The sequence below is a fragment of the Lepidothrix coronata genome, unplaced genomic scaffold, assembly GCF_001604755.1.
Source record: "Lepidothrix coronata isolate B3197 unplaced genomic scaffold, Lepidothrix_coronata-1.0 Scaffold19, whole genome shotgun sequence".
NCBI classification, from domain to species: domain Eukaryota; kingdom Metazoa; phylum Chordata; class Aves; order Passeriformes; family Pipridae; genus Lepidothrix; species Lepidothrix coronata.
In genome coordinates this window covers 1,675,363-1,692,911 of record NW_016690199.1, presented here as the reverse complement: position 1 = coordinate 1,692,911, position 17,549 = coordinate 1,675,363, and the positions used below count along the sequence as shown (strand labels likewise).

Here is a 17,549-nt window from a genome sequence, read left to right as displayed (position 1 = left end):
GGCAGGGCAGAAGAGGCCCAAGATTCCATCATGGACATGGCAGTATGTTCAGACAAGGAAAGCCCACATGTTGATGCTGTATTCTGCTCCAGGGGATATCTCCACTATGACTTGCCAAACTGCTTCTTGCTAAACCCTCTTCTCGTATCTATTTCTACACTGAACGTGTGACTTTGTCAGCTCTTGGATTCCTGCAGGGCAGAGAAACTTTGGCACTGTGCTCTCTACACAGTACCCAAGCTGTGAAGCACAGCAAACTGGGAAATCTAGCAGCAGGACCATAAATCAACCAAGGGATGCTGAGTGCCTCTTCCTGTTATTAACTACCATCTCATATTTCCTCATTTGTATCCATTGATCTCTTGGGCAGGCAAGGCACAGGTCTTCTTGACCAGAACACAGTTTCAGAACCTCTTTGCTATCAGTCTTCTGGTTTCCAACATAAACTTATTCACTGACACTTGATCCTTATATTAACACTGCACTTTACTTTAAGCAGCCCTTTTCCACTCATGAAGTTTGCCTCCATCCTAATTACACCTCTCAGATAGATTTCCCACTTTCCCTCACCTAACAGGTTGAGCAAATTCAGTTTTATTAACTGTCCTCGACATTCCTCATCCAGACAGAGTCTGTTCCAATTTGAGTGAACCTTTCCTGACAAAAGCACTGAGAATCGAGTCAATCCTCCAGCAGTACCTTATCAATGCCTTATATACTTGTGTTAAAGCCTTGGATCCCAGTTGCCTTTCCTTTGCTCAATCTTCCTGAGGCCTGATCATGTTGGTTTGACCTGTGCTTTACACTTCTTGGTCATTCTCAACTGGTAAAATTTTCTTTATAGTAGAAACAAGGAACTTGGGTTTTTTTCATCATTGTTACTATTGAAAACATTACCTAAAATCAATCCCAAGAATAACTGCAGGACAACTGCACTCAGTCTCTCTTCAGCCGAATATTTCAACACAACCTTTTCCTTCCTCCTCTTTACCATTGTTTTCCTGTGCTAATCTCCACTGATTGGTTATAATCAAACTGAATACAATTGATTTCTTTGTATCCTTAGTTTCTATCATGATTCCCATCATACCCACCAATGCAGAGATGATCACAGGCCAATTCAGCTATTACAATAAATGAGGATATAAGTCATGAAAATATAAATGCTACAGTCACAGACACCTGTTCTAATTATTGAGGAAAGATATATGTCAATACCTCACTTTCATTAAATATACTTACAACACGGGCAGCAATGTCTGTCTTCAGCTGTGCTTCATGACCTTGCAGCATCTCTAACTTTGTTTCTATACCAGCAGCAAGAGATTTTTCTTCTTGATTTTCCCTCTCCTTTTCCATTATACGTTTAATAGCAGAAAAATTTGCTTGCACCATATTCTGAATTGCTTCCCATCGCAGCTTTTCATCTTGCATTGTTTTCACATCTATCACAACTGGCTGCTGGAGCTCTGACTGAATATGCTTTATGATGTGGGATATATTTTCTACTTCATTCTGGGTATCTTCCTTGTTTACGCTCTGGAGCCCAGAGACCAAGTTTTGAAGAAACTTATTCAATTCTTCAGCATCTTTCTCCAGGCTCTTAATTTCTTCTGTCTTAGATTCTTTGAATAGTGTATCAAAGACCTCATTTTTGTTTATTTGATTTGCTGCCTCCTGAGTTAAGCACAAGATTTGTTGAACTGTCTGCAGCAGAATCTTTGCAGATATGACATTCTCAACAGGAGAAGAGCTAGAGCTATCATTTAGGATGTTAGCTTCTTTTCTTACAGTGGATGTTACAGTCTGGATTTCATTTAGCAATACTTGAATCTTATCCCATTCCCTAACAACATTCTCAAAGTGCATTATCTTTCCTTTAATTTTACTTTTTATTTTAGAAAATTCAGCTTGCAATTCATCCAGTTGCAGTGAGTCCCATTTCAGACCTACACATTCAAAGATTTCTTTGTACTTCATTATTTGTGACAAATCTGCCTGAAGAGCTAATACTTTTTCTTTAAGTGCTTTGCATTTCTCCTTCACTCCCTGCTTGGCATCTACTAATTCATCTTCTTTCAGGTTCATTTCACCATTCTGTAGATCATTAAGACCCTGATGTAGTGAAGCTATTCCTTCAGCAAACTCTCTGTAGACAGCTACCTTTTTTCCCACTTCATGAATTTTACGCTGAATTTGCCTCTGTGTCTTTCTTGCTCTGTTCTTCAGACTTCTTAACTGATCAATCAAAAATAGTTGTTCAGACAGGCTCAGCTCCCCAGCTGTGACCTGACTCTCTTTGCAGTGAGATGAGATAAGCCCTTCTATTTCCTGTATGTCCTTTAACATCTCCTTTAAGATGTTTTGTTGGCTGACTAACTCTAAGCACGTGCTGGTTTGGTTCGTGTCAGGCCTGGCAAGCAGCTCAGCATTTCGAAGCTGACAGTGAACTTTGTCTATCTCTGCAATAAGTCTTTGCCTCTCCTCCAGCTGGAGCTCTAGGTGCTGCAATCTTTGAGCAGATTTTAAAACAAGAGCCTTGTATGAATTCTGCAATGTTTGTAAAAGGAAGGTCATATCAGAGACCTCCTCTGGCTCCAAGCTGGGAAGGATGTGTTGGAGCCCATAATCCAGTGACAGAATCACAGGCTCTCTGTTTACAACTTCTGCGCTCATGAGCTGACAAGTTCTGATCTGTGATTTGACATCACTGGGGAAAAGTGCTGCTTTCTGATCAAGGTGGGACAGTGAATCTTTGACCCATGAAATATTTTCTTTCAGCCTCTTCATCATTTCATGTTTCATGAGAGCAGGACCAGTGATCTGAGTATCCCCTTGAGCTTGTTGTGCTGATAAAGCTTCCAATTTGCTCTGCAAATCATGTATAGAGTTCTCCAAAGCCACCTTCTCTTGATCACTCCAAATTCTTTTCATCTGCAGTTCAATCCTTCTTTTTAATTGAGAAAGTCCATGTTTAATGTCCTGTAGCCCTGTGGTCCAAATTAGAGGGTCTTTGGCTTTTCCTGCAGCTGAGGAATGTAACTCTGCTTGTAAATACTGTTCTTGTATCAGCCTCTGAATATCCTGGGCTTTATTCATAAGCAGGTTAAATTCATCAATTTCTGCCACAACCTGATCGTGTTTCTTTTGCACCGTTTGTTCCACATGTTGCCACCAGTGCTCCAGTTGCCTCATTTGGCTTTCCGTCAGCACTTTATCCATGCATGTCAAATGCTGAGATAAAATTTCCTGCTGACTTTGCAGCTGGTTTAAAACATCTCTTTCTTTCCTTAAGGACTCTATGCAAGCCTTAATTTTCTCCAGAAGAACTGTGTTGTTCGTAGGACCCCTGCCAAAAACATGAGCAGTGTTTAAAAAAAATAAATTCTCCTGAAACATAGACTAGACCCTTTTAAAAACTATTTTCACTGTTTAAAATATAATTCACTCACTTTATTCACTTAATCACACATATCCCTATGTTCTCTCACAAATTTCCCAATCACCCTTGCAATATCGTTACTTCTTGCTTATCTTTACAGCATTTGTTATTCCCACATATCTCTGCAGAAAAGATATATCCTACTGTATATTCTCTAAAATTTCAGTATATACTAATATAGAATGTAGTCCCCATTTAAAGCTACAACAAATAAAGTTTTTAAAATCAACAATAGTGTTAAGTCATCTCTTTGTGAATTAACAATATTTTATGGTAATTTCTGGTTGACAATGAAGATAAAACTTAGTTATAAAAATATTTAGAAATTTCCATTTGTCCAAGATTAATTTGGAGTAGTTTATATACTCATCTTTTATTTCCAGGAGAATTTTGAAATGCCCATCTAAAATACATTTAGCAGATTAGATTTTTATTCCATTTTTTCCAATCTCTTTGCTGCAAATTAATAATTTCATAAATTTTAAATATTTTCAAATTATTTTGATACATTATTGGTACAAACTAGTTCTGTGTTTTGAAGACTAATTCACAAAACAGTATATTTCTTGTGCATCGTGTCTGAATTGGCACTGTAGACTTTATTTACCGCCACAGAATTCTTCCTATCAAATAAGGTTAGTTTTCAGAGTGAAGACATATATCCCTCAGAAAAGAAATCAGAACTAGTGAGTCCTTAAAGACAAATGAATATTTCACATCTGCCATACTTTTGCAGGAATATTTTAGGATGGATTTTTTTATGGGTTTTTAGCCCAGCAACCATTTTGTTGTTTTGCCTAAAGAATAAAGAGAGCAGATGTTGCTTAAGGATAGCAGAGAACTACCAGAAATGCTTCTGTTTAAGGTTGTTTACAAACATACAGACCTGTAAGCTTTCTCTTGCTACCCAATATTAATGAAGTGGATAAAACACCATATTCTTCTCCGAGCATGGCACAAAATTCAGCCTAGGGCCATATTTGTTCTGCAACCCCCTAACCAAAACCTTCAACTATACTTACATTTTTATGTTATCTTTTTCTGTTGACAAATTTTTCATGGAGGACTGCGCAGCAGAAAGATTTTTCTGGTATTCATTAATTAAACAGTACTGTTGTTCCTTCACTGCCTTAACAGCATCTATTTCTTGGAGCAGCCTGTCCCAGCAGGGCACCACAGGCTCCGTGGTTTGCAGCTCTGCTCTGTTTGATCCCGTTGCATTGGGAATCGCTTCTTCACTATGGCACAAAGATTTTGCTTTCCACGTTTCCAGCTCATTTTGTAAATCCTACAATCAAACCCACCACAGAGAGGGGAATAAAGGATGATCTTAAAACTTTCAGCTTTCAACACAAAATACAGCTAAATACTGATTCACCTACAAACATGTGCCTGCTCATCCACACGCAAAGGAGCACGGATGCCTCTGCACATCATGGAAGCACACGTGCAATCCCAGGTCTATCTACTGCTGCACTCAGAAGAGCAGTACAAACTGTGGGATTTACATGGACATACTTGCAGCAAGGCACAGTGTTTGTAGACAAACTGACTAATCATGCAGTCAAACCTCAGATAAGACTATATGCAACAATTTCGGTTTGCCCAAGAGAATCAGAATTCTGTAAGTGTATCACTGCATTACAATGAGAATGGCATTGCAGTTTCCATACCTCCAGCTCTTTCAGTTGTTCATTTATAAGCACCATATCCAGTTCAGCCACTTCCTTTTTCAGCTCATTGACCTTCTGTTCCTCTTCAAAATATTCAGTGTTTACTTGCACTCCAGGAAATAGTTCCTTCTGGACAACCACTTCTGCACCTGTGTCCTACAATGCAAAACAGGATTCTTATTTCTGAAGGTCCTAAACCAACAAGTTTTCTGCCTGCAGCACTTGGCTTCACATGTTTAAGCCATGCCTAAATCCTCCTCTTGTTTCTCCCACAACCTCTGTGGGTCAACCTGGACCCAGAAACTGGAACCTCCATCACTACCTGCCGCCTCTGCAGTCACCCTGGTTTGCCAGCACTTCTCAGAGAGCTGTGAAACCTCTGCCCGTCATTTTAAGTCTCAAACTCTGATATCACCACTTCAAATAACATCCTCCCTGCACCAACATCTGCTACATGAATTCACATGTTTGTCGTGTCTTCTCCCTCTCTTCCTTACATATCCATGGAACTTCTTCCTCTCTTCACATCCACATTCCTTCTGCTCAGCACCTGCCTTGACTTCCTGCTATGTCCTTCACCAGGGCATTATTTCAACTGTTCTTCACAGGGCAACTCATGCATGAAGCAGCTTGGCTGTGACACAAAGCCATGACTGCCACTGGCATAAGTGCTATCCAAAATCTGGGGTAAGATGAGAGCATTAGGGAGCCATGTCTCAATCAGGGTGGGGAGGAAGGGATTAGGCGACTCCAGAGCCAGTCCCTGGCACTGTCTCTGATTCCCACAACAGAAGTACAAGTCACTTGGGGTGGGGCCATGTTTAACATCACCTTCAGCTATTGCAGACAAGAATATAAGTGAAATGCCACAGGTTAATTGGGTCACGTGGCAATACCTTAAAAATCTTTCTGTATTTCCTTTCCCCCAGTACCTGTCTGTGTCTGCAGATCTGTTCCACATATACTTTATGTGAGTGAATGCATACAAATACACAGATATAACTACACCATGAGTGTCAAGCTTCTCCATGGTACTAACATCTAAAATGAATAACAGTAAAAAAATTCTTGTTTGATAAACTTAGTGTATTGCTACTTTAGATACTATTTTACTAGGAAGTAACCAGCTATCTCAGCAGCCATATATCATTTGTAAGCTGTCGCTGTCATCTGTCCCTTTGTGGATCAGGAGCTATACACAACATACCTGCTTCCAAGTATGGGAAACAAACAAACATAGTACACATTATCAGAAAAGAAAAGTTCCATTTGTTTGAACACTTTTGGTTGTTTTCAGTCAAAAGTGAAGGGGACCACTGCTGAAATAGTCAATCAGAGAGCTTTTCAATTTCTCTGTGTACACATCCGTACCAGTTGTATCAATTCAGACATAACATTTTATCTCAAGAGACTCTGGAGTGCCATAGAGCTGAAGTAACCAGACAAACTCAGCTAAGCTATCAAAGAGTGAGGAACAAATCCACTTTTCAAGATTGAAATATCAACTCATCAAAACACCCAGAAAAGTAAATGTCCTGACTTTAAGGAAAAACTCAGGATTGCAGTGTACATGTTTTGCTTGTTTGTATGATGTTCTCATTGCACACCGTGGCACTGCCTCCCTGGATACAGACTGGTGGGGCCACACCTCAAATCCTGTGTCCGTTTTTTGGACCTCTTATTACAAAAAAGACATTGAGGTGCTGGAGCATGTCCACAGAAGGACAATGGAGCTGGGGAAGGGTCTGGAGCACAAGTCCTATAAGGAGTAGCTGAGGGAGCTGGGAGGGGGGGGCTCAATCTGGAGAAAAAGAGGCTCAGGGGTGATCTTATCACTCTCTACAACTCCCTGAAAGCGAGGTGGGGGTCAGTCTCTTCTCCCAGGTAACAAGTGACAGGACAAGAGGGAATGGCCTCAAGGCGTGTCATGGGAGATTTAGAATGGATATTAGGTAAGATTTCTTCATGGAAAGGGTGGTCAGGCATTGGAACAGGCTGCCCAGCCAAGTGGTGGGTCACCATCCCTGGATGTATCTAACAGACTTGCAGATGTGGCACTTGGGGACATTGTTTAGTGGTGGACTTGGCAGTGCTGGGTGAACGGTTGGACTTGATGGTCTAAGAAGTCTTTTCCTACCTAAACGATTCTATGATGATTGCTTTGTTCTTTAAATGTTTTCCAATAGTACCCAGGATTATTTCCACAATTTTTCCAGGAACTGAGGTTAGTCTAACAGGTCTGTAGTTTTCTGGGTCTTCCTTCACACACTTCTAAATTGGAATATCACTGGCTAGCTTCCAGTCAGTATGAACCTCTCCAGACTCCTAAAACCTCTGGAAAATTTTGTTAGGGTTTCCAGTTAGAGCAGATGTGCAAGTCCCATGTAAGACCTGCCAACGGACGGGCCAGCTGTCAACCTGCCTGTAGGTTTAACTTGAAGATTAGATCTGGCCCTACCTTCAGTTTAAAAATGTGGTGCCCAAGATCAGCAGTCACAGGCCACTTCTGATGTAACTCCCTTACTCTTAAAGAAGAATAAACTTAGTAAAGTCATTTAGTAATAACCTTATCACTAATTCAGCCTGAATCCATTCTCCTTTCCCTTTTTTATTTCATTTATTTTCTCATACTGGATCATCCTTGGATTTCAGTTTTCTGATCTGCCTTCCTTACGATGGCACAACTAACTATAATAACATGGAAAGAAGTTGTATTGATTAACAATTAAAAGAGAAACTGTAAATATCATAAAATAAAGACTGATTATGATGGTTCTGAAAACCAGTTTGAACTCTCTTTGAACAGATCCACTGAAAAATATGACGTGGCTAGGTTAGCACTTTGGATAAAGTTCAGAACTATCACAGACATAAATAAGAACTATACACAATAGTCTTGATTTTGATGTGACAGTAATTGTCTCTTCTTTTAAAACAGCTTCAGCTGAAGCCCATATGGAAACAAAACTTCAATGACTGGCAAACTTTGCTTGAAATAAACAACCATAAATAAATACCTCCTGTGCAGAAACTGGGGGATTAGATCCCAGACCACCTTTCTCAGCTGCTGCAGATTCCAGGACTTGACTCTTCTGGCACACCTTATGTTGAACCTCTCCCACGTCTTCTCTATATGACTCATTCTTGTCATCACTAGGTTTCTCCTTTTGGTGTAAGAAAAATAAAAGAAACAAGTAATCAAAAAGCGCTAATCAAACTCGCTGTGTAATAATTACAGTGCTTGAGATGACAAAGTTATGAAGCCCATAATTATAGGTAGATGAGGAAAACCACAATTACATCTCATAATTTACTGTGGGCAAGGTTATGGCAAAGGAAAGCACTCAGAAGAAGCAGTGCTGTAATTCTGCTACAAATTTTTAGAAAAATTGCAGATTGCAAGTGTTCGTACTCTGACCTACGCTGTTCCTGTTATTCTAAGCAGGGACCTGTGTACTCCTGGGCTCAGTCTTGAATGTATTTCTTAAAAGGTTTAGTTTTTTTCTGAGGCTCCTTGCGCTTGTGCTGTAGACAGAGAGTCTGTGGTTAGACACCCAGGCAATTACCAGGCAGAATAGTCCTGTGGGCAACTTGGGGATTTGCTGGATGCAGCTTTCAGCATCTCATACAACTGCTAAAACTGAAGTTCTGAGAAGAGTCTGGCTCTGCAACACCCCTTCAGGGAGGGGATGACAGCAATGAGACCCCTGTCAGCCTTTTCATCTCCAATGGGAACTTGGCCTCTTCCCATTCATTATGGCTCCAGCTCCTAAGCACTGCTCTAGTATCAAAATTCCCCTTGTACTGGGGTGCACCAAACAGGACACAGCATGTCAAGTACAGCCTCACACATGCAAAGTAAATATGTAAATAACAAATCTACATAACTGAAAGAGACTCAAGCGTAAGTATAGAACAGTATTCAAATGAAATGGTCAAAAGACTTCACAATACATCCAGGTGACTTGGAATGCAATATCTCTTGGAATGCAATATCTCTTGGAATGCAATATCTCTTGGAATGCAATATCTCTTGGAATGCAATATCCTTAGCAAACCATTAAAAAAAAAATTCCCTATATCCTAATTTTAAATGTACAGGAAAGGATTAAGTGAATTAACACATACTAAGTATACAACACATCAGATAAAATTAGCTCAGTGTAACTTGAGATTTTTATTATTTATTTATTAGTGGTATCATCCCCACTGCAACTAAACTGTATACATGTACCCTCAAATTCCATCACTCTTGTGTAATCTCATGTCCAGTTACCTCTGCTGGATGAGTTTCCTTTCTTGTTTCACCTTCAGAACGAACACCATCCTGATGTCTTTCCAGTTCTGCTTCACCACTCAGAACCGCACTGTCCAGAACATCCTCTTGGACCCTGTCCCGTTTGTCCATACCTGGGCTCTCCTTATCAGCCTCCCCCTGATTTGCAAAATACAAGATGCTTACAATCAGTAAAAGTCAGTACAAAATTTAAGTTTGCTAAGAAATTTCCCACTCCACAATCTGTCTACTCTACCTTCAGTTTAGCTTAATGAATAAAGGAAAAGGTTGGGATAACTCAAATCCAGAGTATCTTGGAAACTCCTGCTCAGATCAGTTTAACATATCAGGACCTTAACCACTCAAACAGTTACAAGGCAAAACAAACAGGAGTAAGTGCCCACATGATTTTTAATATTGTTATAGAAGTTTCTGCTTAGACACATTTGGTAACTATTGATCTTGCACCTTCTCCAGAAATCCCAGCACGGATAGTTTCCACTCTGATATTTTGATGGTCATCTCTCCCACGTACTGTTATTACTCAGTGGTCAGGTCAATGAAGGAGTACTCCAAATCATTCCCTCAGCTTTGCACACATGAAGTCATTTACAGTATGAATGTCCCAAGGTCCCCTAAAGATCAGCAGTTCCAGGTTAGTGACCTCTGACTACCTACAGTGACAACACCTGCTGAATCCCCATCCCTGGAAGTGTTCAAGACAAGGCTGGATGGGCCTTTGAGCAACCTGGTCTAGTGGAAAATGTCCCTGCCCATGGCAGGGGGGTGGGAATGAGATCTTTAAGGTCCCTTCCAATCCCAACCATTGTGTGATGCTATGATTTTATGAAATCACAAGTATGTGGCAGATTTTGCATCATGGAAAAAGTGGGTCCAAGCCCTGGGGTCTTTCAGAGACAATCACATTGATCTCTTGCACACTTCACATGAGCAAGGCTGAGGGGGTGATCTGGAGATTATAATTTATCATTCCTTTCATCAGATAAGGAAAATATGTCTCTGTAAGACTAGAAATTTTAAGGAATTGCATATACATTTCTAATGAACACACAGCCACACATACAGTTATATACACTGTATTAGACATGTATTAGACATGTATTAGAATGTATTAGACTGTATTAGACATGTATTAGAATGTATTTGTCAGGTACCTCAGCAGCCCACTCCAATATGTCCTTGCTGAGATTGATATCCTTTAACGGGCTGTCTGACAACAGACTGCTTTCCTCCAAAACTGGATCATTCTGCTTCTCTTTCTCTGACACATTTCCATTTACATCTTGACCCTAAGAGAAATGATAGAAAAGAAAATATGCTTGTGTGACCATAAATGTTGTGACATTAAATCTCTGAATGGTAAAAATTATTACCGTTCAAAACGAACAGGACAAATACTGTGTTGCAGTTCTAAACAAGTCTTACTGGTTTAAGAGAAGCTCCCAGAGCTCCTTGGTAGAGGCTTATCTGCAGTTTTCTCACCTATACACCCTCTCCCCTGTGTTCTGACCAAAGATACCTGCTCTAATTCCTGGCAAGATGAAGTTATATGCATATCATATTTAAATGGAGAACTGCCGTTTTGAATACACGTTACTGGCTTGTTATGACAAGTTAAGGGAGTTCTTCTCCACATCTTTGAATTATACACATGTATTTACAGAAGGCTTAATTTCCATGAAATTAAGGATGTGATATACAGAACGTATTTTTGAGACAGGTGCCTCTTTATACTGTCAACAAATAAACTCACATTACACATTTCCAAAGGCTCCTTCAGCTCCACTTCTGTGGGGGTCTCTTCTGCAACCACACCATTGTCAGAAGTGATCTGTACCTCTCTCTTCAACATTGTATCTGCCTTATCTTCCATTTGTACTTCATTACCAAACTCATCTTTTAACTCAAGGGCTTCACTGAAAATATTTTCCTTCTTTTGCTTGACATTTTCAAGTCTTTCTTCCAGACTCCTGTGTTCGCTCTGAAGTGTTTCAATCTCATCCTTAATAAACTTCTGTCCTGCTGAAGAGGTGTTTTGTTTAACAGTTTCTGCTAAAACCAAAATCTTCTTTAAAGTGTCTTCATATTGACTAAGAGGTCCTTGTTGTTCCTTTAGACACAAAAAAAAACATTTCATTTGAGAAGTGTTTTCACTCAATATACTTAATGCTACCATCTAAAGTCAATCTCTAAAATCATAAATATTTGTTGTCAACAACAAACTGTGTTGAAAAGTACATGCAGACCTATTTGCTGCAGAAAGTCAAATACTAAACCAGTAATTTTGTCAGCCATTTCTACATACAGAGATCACCTGGAGCTATAAGCAATACAACGATAAAATAATCCGATAGCACACTGTGTGCTACATGATGATCCTTCCAAGTTCTTAACAGATAATCCCCCCCACATCTCTCCTATTCCATTTTACTTGTCAGAGGCACAGTAAATTCTGGAGGAAGCAGAATTGCAGTGACCCATATCTGAGCTATGGTTTCAGCTTCCAGTAGCTGCCTATGCACACAGCTACAGGACTGTTATCCATTCTGCCAAAGAGCAAAAGGATGTCTACTTATGCATGAAGGACACCTCTTAAAACTGAACTTGGCTCACTGACATTTTCCTAAGCTTTCCACACTGGCTAATTTAAAGACACTTACTAACAACAAATTTAATGATCTCTTTCCTCATTATGCCCAGAGAGGAAAAATAAAATCCCAACCAAACAAACTGAAGAAGCCTGTGTGCTTGAGCTGGGACAATTCTACCTTCAGTTCAGCCAACAGTAAAGGTCCCCTCAGTTCATTCAGAGTGGTTTTAGGCCTACAGTTATCTTGATAAAAGGAACACCATATATACTTTTTCTTTTAGAAAGGTTTCTTAGTTTTTCAGTGTCACACCATTAGCAGTCCTCTTTTATAAATGGGATGGTTTCTAGGGCATGGACCCTTTCTTCATGATGCAGAACCTGCAACATACCTGTGACTCCAACTGGTTTTGCTCAGCTGATGGTTGTTCCATTGCTGGACCTTCAACACCAGAAAGTTTCTCAGAGACAGTTTTTAGCTCAGTGCTCAGGCCTGTTACCATATCCTGAAACTGCTGGTGCTCTTGAACACGACTTTCTAATGTCTGCACGATGGTCTAGAAACCAAGGAGATTTTAGGACTAGTCCACCATTATCTTAAACAAACATAATTAATCCACAGACTGTCACAGCTTTTTCAGGACCTGACTAGCACAACAAACTTGCTTGCTTTCCATAAAATAACCACAGCTAACCACATAAACATCTTGCTCTTTTCCCAGCACATCAGGGAGTCCATCACAAACAAAATTTTTATTAGTAGCAGGAAGTAGAAGGGTTGGCATTCCATAAGAATGTACTTTTAAAAAGGATGTTTTCTATTCAAAATGGATGATACAGGCAAAATGCAACACAGGTTGCAAGTGCAACCACATTGGGTGAAACCAGTAAAAACAAGATGCTGGAAAAAGCATCTTTGAGATATCTTCCAAATTCATTCTACCCACAGGAAGGAAACCTACCATGGTTTGGAGAATATAAGAACAAATACTTCATATTCTAACTATCCAAATCTGTTTACACAGGTACAAAATGTTCTTCACACTTACTTTGGTCTCATTTGTATAAACATTTATCCCTCTGCAGAGCACAAGGCAGTGAGTATGTGCTCCTGGTGCTCTTCTTCTCCTCATAGTAAGAAAGAGAGAGAAATTCCCTGTCCTTTTTCAGAGGAACTTCCTCCACTCTCAGCTTTACCCATAAACTTCCCATCTGAATGACACTACAGGTAATCAGTGAGAATTGCCACCAATAGGAACACCAAGAATCTTGTAAGGAAAGAGACTGAGGGTCCAACCTGGAGTTGGCTGAGCAGATTTTCATGCTGGTGCTTTAATTCTGACCATTCCACCTCTGTGAAGCAGGGATCCCCAGTGTGGCCCTGTAGATGATCCTTCTGGCTTTTCAATTCACTAAACTGGGAAGTTAAGCCTTCTACTTTCTGCAGGAGGTCAGCATAGTTTGCCAGCTGAGCTTGCTTCTCCTGCAAACCAGGCTGAAGGGCAAATCCCGTCTCCTGTTGCTGTTTCTCCAGTTCCGTTAGAGCCCGTTTCAGATCTTCTTTGATTTGCTCATATTGCTCCCTGTTGCACTGAAGCTGCTCTTGAGGGCTAAGAAAAAAAATACTGTGCTTAATAGTATAAAACAACCAAATTTATTGATTACCTAGAAAATGTCAAATTGTGAACAAGTCGACCATCAGAATGAACTTGAGTGTACTGAACACTTTTGTTCAGGTTTTAAATAACTAATCAGACCGGAATTTTCAAGGTGATGAAAAGCACTGAAGTTATTGCAGATGAACTGGACTTAAGTGCAAGACAAATGACTAAGCCTCTTAACATATAAGCCCACAGTTTCAAGCATCTGAGATGTGATGCTCATGCTCTGTATTTTTCTGCTTTTCATTGAAGCAGAAGTTCTGTTTAAGAACTACAACATGGTTATGAATCTGTTTTCTTTGACTTCTTATGATAGTCTCCTGAAAGGGAATGTTCTGTAGAAGATACATATCACATTGGTTGGGATGGGGGAGTGTTCTAGAGATACAGGCAACAAAACCAGCATATGCAATATGGGTTATGTTAGTACAATCCAGTGATTACTTTCCTGACCTTTGCACAGGATTTTGATTTGTGTGCTTTATAAGCATGAATGCTGATCTGCTGCAGGTCAACAGGTTGCATTTGTCCACAGGAAATATGCAATGAGACATAAGTAACATTTGTATGTTCACATTTAGTGATGAAGCCCAGATATTTTCCAGATGGAACTTAAATGCCAACATTTGAAAATATGATCCCACACAAACAAATCGAAATGAATGAATTCTGGTTATAATTCTGTAAAGTACAGCAGGATAAGTGAGGACAAAAGCAAAGCTTAAGTGTTTTGATTTTGCCCCTCAAGATTCATATTTTTTAGCAAATGACAAATGAAGCACAGCCAGGCATACATTAAGTACTCTTGCACCACATTTCCTGTTCCAGCTTCTCCCTGCTGTTGTTGCCATGGTGCATCTGTTATGCACAAGCCTGATCCTGCCGGTCCTGAGCATCTTTTCAGACCTGCTGAGCACCTCCTCTCCTGTCTTCACCACACTGTGAAGAGGATGCTCTGCATTCTGCTGTGTTGGATCCAACACAGCCAACGCTCCGTCTTCCTGAGCGCTACTTGTACTGTTTTTACTGAGTGCTCAGGAGTAACAGAAGGCAACAGAATATTCTCTGGCTATTTACGGCTACACCAGAAAATATCTCTGGCTATTCCCCACCTGACTGTTCAGTCCAAACTGTGACCTGCCCCTCCACAATATTGCAGAAATACAAGTACTTTTGTAGGTACCTCGTTCTGCTCCCGAAGAACAGAAATTCAATGGAACTGGTGCAGGAGGAAGAGAAAAAAGTCAATATAGGAGTAAATGATCTGTACTGCCTCTTGGCAAAGTCCACATTACCTGCTAGATTCAGTGGCCACCTGACAAATGCTTTCCCACTTTTTCTGGAGCTCAGAAATGGTCTGCTGAACCTCTGGTTGCTTATTTTCCTCATTATTCAATAAAGTTTCTCCTACAGCTACCATATTCTGTATTTTGGCCTCTCCTTCTTCTCTGAGACCTGTGATTTCCTGTTTTAAAGAGATGCAGAAGCAGTACATGTACAATTATTTTTTGGTTACAAAATAAAAAGTATTACCATTGTTCTTTCATACTTTGCACACTGCTGTTCAAGACAACAGAATTCTTCTTCCAATATATTACATAACTGATACATAAACAGATGATCTCATCTTGAAAGTCTGGAATAATGAAGCTGATTTATTAATTATTCTCTACATAACAAGAGACTGTACTCACAAATAAAAAAAATGATCCAAATCCCATGTCACAATACTATTCATTTCCACAGAATGAAACTTGTAAATCCCAGCATTCTCATCCTATGTAGTCAGAGAAAGGAGACACTAAAGAGGACACTGGGGCCTGAGAGACCCATCCAGGCAGTGGAGCAGTCCAGCACAATAGCCATGCAAGACACCTGAGAAGCCACACACTTTGCAGAGGCTCTCCAGATGCCCCAGCTACGTTACTGACCTTCCTCTCCACTCCTGGAATAGGTTAAGATGGGAAGGCACATGGCCACCAGCACCTCATGTGTTCAGTGCTGCTTCACCCAGAGATGCAGCAATCAAGCTCATCTTAGGTGGGAAATAACCTATGCAAAACCCAAACAAAAAATACCAAACATCCCCCGCCCCTCCTCAAATAAGCCATGAAACTACAGGCCATGAGCAGTGACAGTGTCTTTCAGGAGGTACTGACTCATCAAGCATTCCCCTGGTATTAGCTTGAGCTGTGAGGTGAAAAAGGAATACAGTTTAGACAATACCTTTATATGATTAATCCTTTCCTCTGATGGCAACTTATTTTCCTGGGAACTCAACAGTTTATCAACAGCCTCTTCAAGCTTTTTGATCCAGCAAGAAACATCCTGGGCAAGCTCTTCAAAATTTTGTTCCTCCACTGGAAGTCTCTCAGTATTCCCTGCCATTCCACTTACATGTGTTACCAATGTGTGGTACCTACTAATAAGATTACTGGCTTCTGAAATGGTTTCATATTCTGTCAGCCCAGCTTCCCTCAAGGAATTTGCTAGCTGAGCCATGGAGTCAAATGGTTTTCTGAAAAATAAAATAAAAATTAATAAACATCTAGTTGTTGTAACAACATGGAACAATCTTGTTTAGAAGACAGTTCTTAGACAGAGATCAAAAAAACCCAATACCTCTGCATTAATAGTGTTTTATAGAAGTTTTCAAGTTTAGTCTCATCTTTATTGATCTCTTTCAGTTTTTCCTCCTGAGCAGTGAGCCATTCTTCCAAGGCTGAGATGCTTTCTTCAAGGCTAAAGTGTGTATTAATACAGAGTCAGGTCAAAATGAGAGGCATTACATGGCTAAAACCTGCTGACAACAGTGTTTTGCTGAACAAGTAACATAAATATCACGTGTCAGATCAAGCAACACTTAGAGTACAAGCTTTATTTTAAGTATCTCAGTTCATGTCACTGACACTATCCATAGTTTCCATACAGGTTTGCTATGAAATGAAAAAAAAACCCACATGAAGCACATAACAAAACACTCATTGTCCTTTAAATAAATACCATTTTTTATAAAAGCAGGGTTGTTTGCCATTCACTATGGCTGTTTAATAATGAATCATTTTATACCACTTATGATTAAAATGTCAGAAACTACAGTAGCTTCCTACCTACTGAGCTGCTGGAGAGAAGCACCAAGTTCCTTTTCCCGTTTCTGACATTTGGAGATCAATCTTTGTAGTTCTGCTTCTTGATCTCTCACATGGCTGTTAAGGTGGTTAATGCTTGCTTTGGGCAAGTAAGGCTTTACTTTATTCAGTAAAGTTTTAACCTCTTGGATATCTCTATCTTTGCCTTCAGATGTTAGGAAGTGCTGAAAAAAACCACAAGATGTGTTTGCTGTAGTATAATAGATATTTATGTTACAAGAGTTTTTCAGCTCCTGTTATCTTCACCAATATTTTTTTTCCATGAAAAGGAATATATGTTAATTCACAGTTTGCTGACAATGCCACCTGCAAATGGAAAAGTTGCTGTTTGTAAAATAAGGAGAAAGTCAAGTAGATGACTTGTTTTTTCTTCTCTACAGCACAAATATACACAGAAGAAACAGGCATGCAGTATTCAAACCTAGCACTGACATCACTACGTCTCCTTCTGCTGCTTAACTGTGATTGCTTCTTGCAGATGTGGCTTTTCCATCTGTTTTCTCTTGATTCTGTTTGACTTAGAGAGAAAATCTGGCTACAACAAAATGAATGCAAATTTTTTACATTCGAGTCCACTGGGAGGGTCAGAATTTCACGTTACTCTGTACATATTTGACTTTCTGCATCTTTGCACACTGAAGGACTTGGTCAAGGTTCATTGACTTTGACTAGCTACTGTTCTGTCTCTCACTTGCCCAGCTATGTCAGAACTTGAACACCAATACTTCATCTGAATCAAG

The 17,549-nt window shown here is 39.9% G+C and overlaps 1 protein-coding gene across 3 annotated transcripts in view; it reads right to left on the bottom strand.

The window, feature by feature from the left end:
- The window catches only part of SYNE2 (spectrin repeat containing nuclear envelope protein 2), a 180,580-nt gene that overhangs the window by 99,110 nt on the left and 63,921 nt on the right, over window positions 1-17,549 (bottom strand). For all 3 annotated transcript variants that reach the window (XM_017807555.1, XM_017807558.1, XM_017807556.1), the window contains exons 38-50: window positions 16,771-16,973; window positions 16,283-16,402; window positions 15,887-16,178; window positions 14,956-15,125; window positions 13,297-13,609; window positions 12,392-12,556; window positions 11,166-11,522; window positions 10,567-10,701; window positions 9,392-9,550; window positions 8,133-8,279; window positions 5,116-5,271; window positions 4,465-4,730; window positions 1,243-3,349 (exon numbers count right to left, since the gene is read on the bottom strand). In XM_017807555.1, coding sequence (XP_017663044.1) covers window positions 1,243-3,349; window positions 4,465-4,730; window positions 5,116-5,271; window positions 8,133-8,279; window positions 9,392-9,550; window positions 10,567-10,701; window positions 11,166-11,522; window positions 12,392-12,556; window positions 13,297-13,609; window positions 14,956-15,125; window positions 15,887-16,178; window positions 16,283-16,402; window positions 16,771-16,973 — 4,590 coding nt within the window. The remainder of the gene's footprint in view (window positions 1-1,242; window positions 3,350-4,464; window positions 4,731-5,115; window positions 5,272-8,132; window positions 8,280-9,391; window positions 9,551-10,566; window positions 10,702-11,165; window positions 11,523-12,391; window positions 12,557-13,296; window positions 13,610-14,955; window positions 15,126-15,886; window positions 16,179-16,282; window positions 16,403-16,770; window positions 16,974-17,549) is intronic.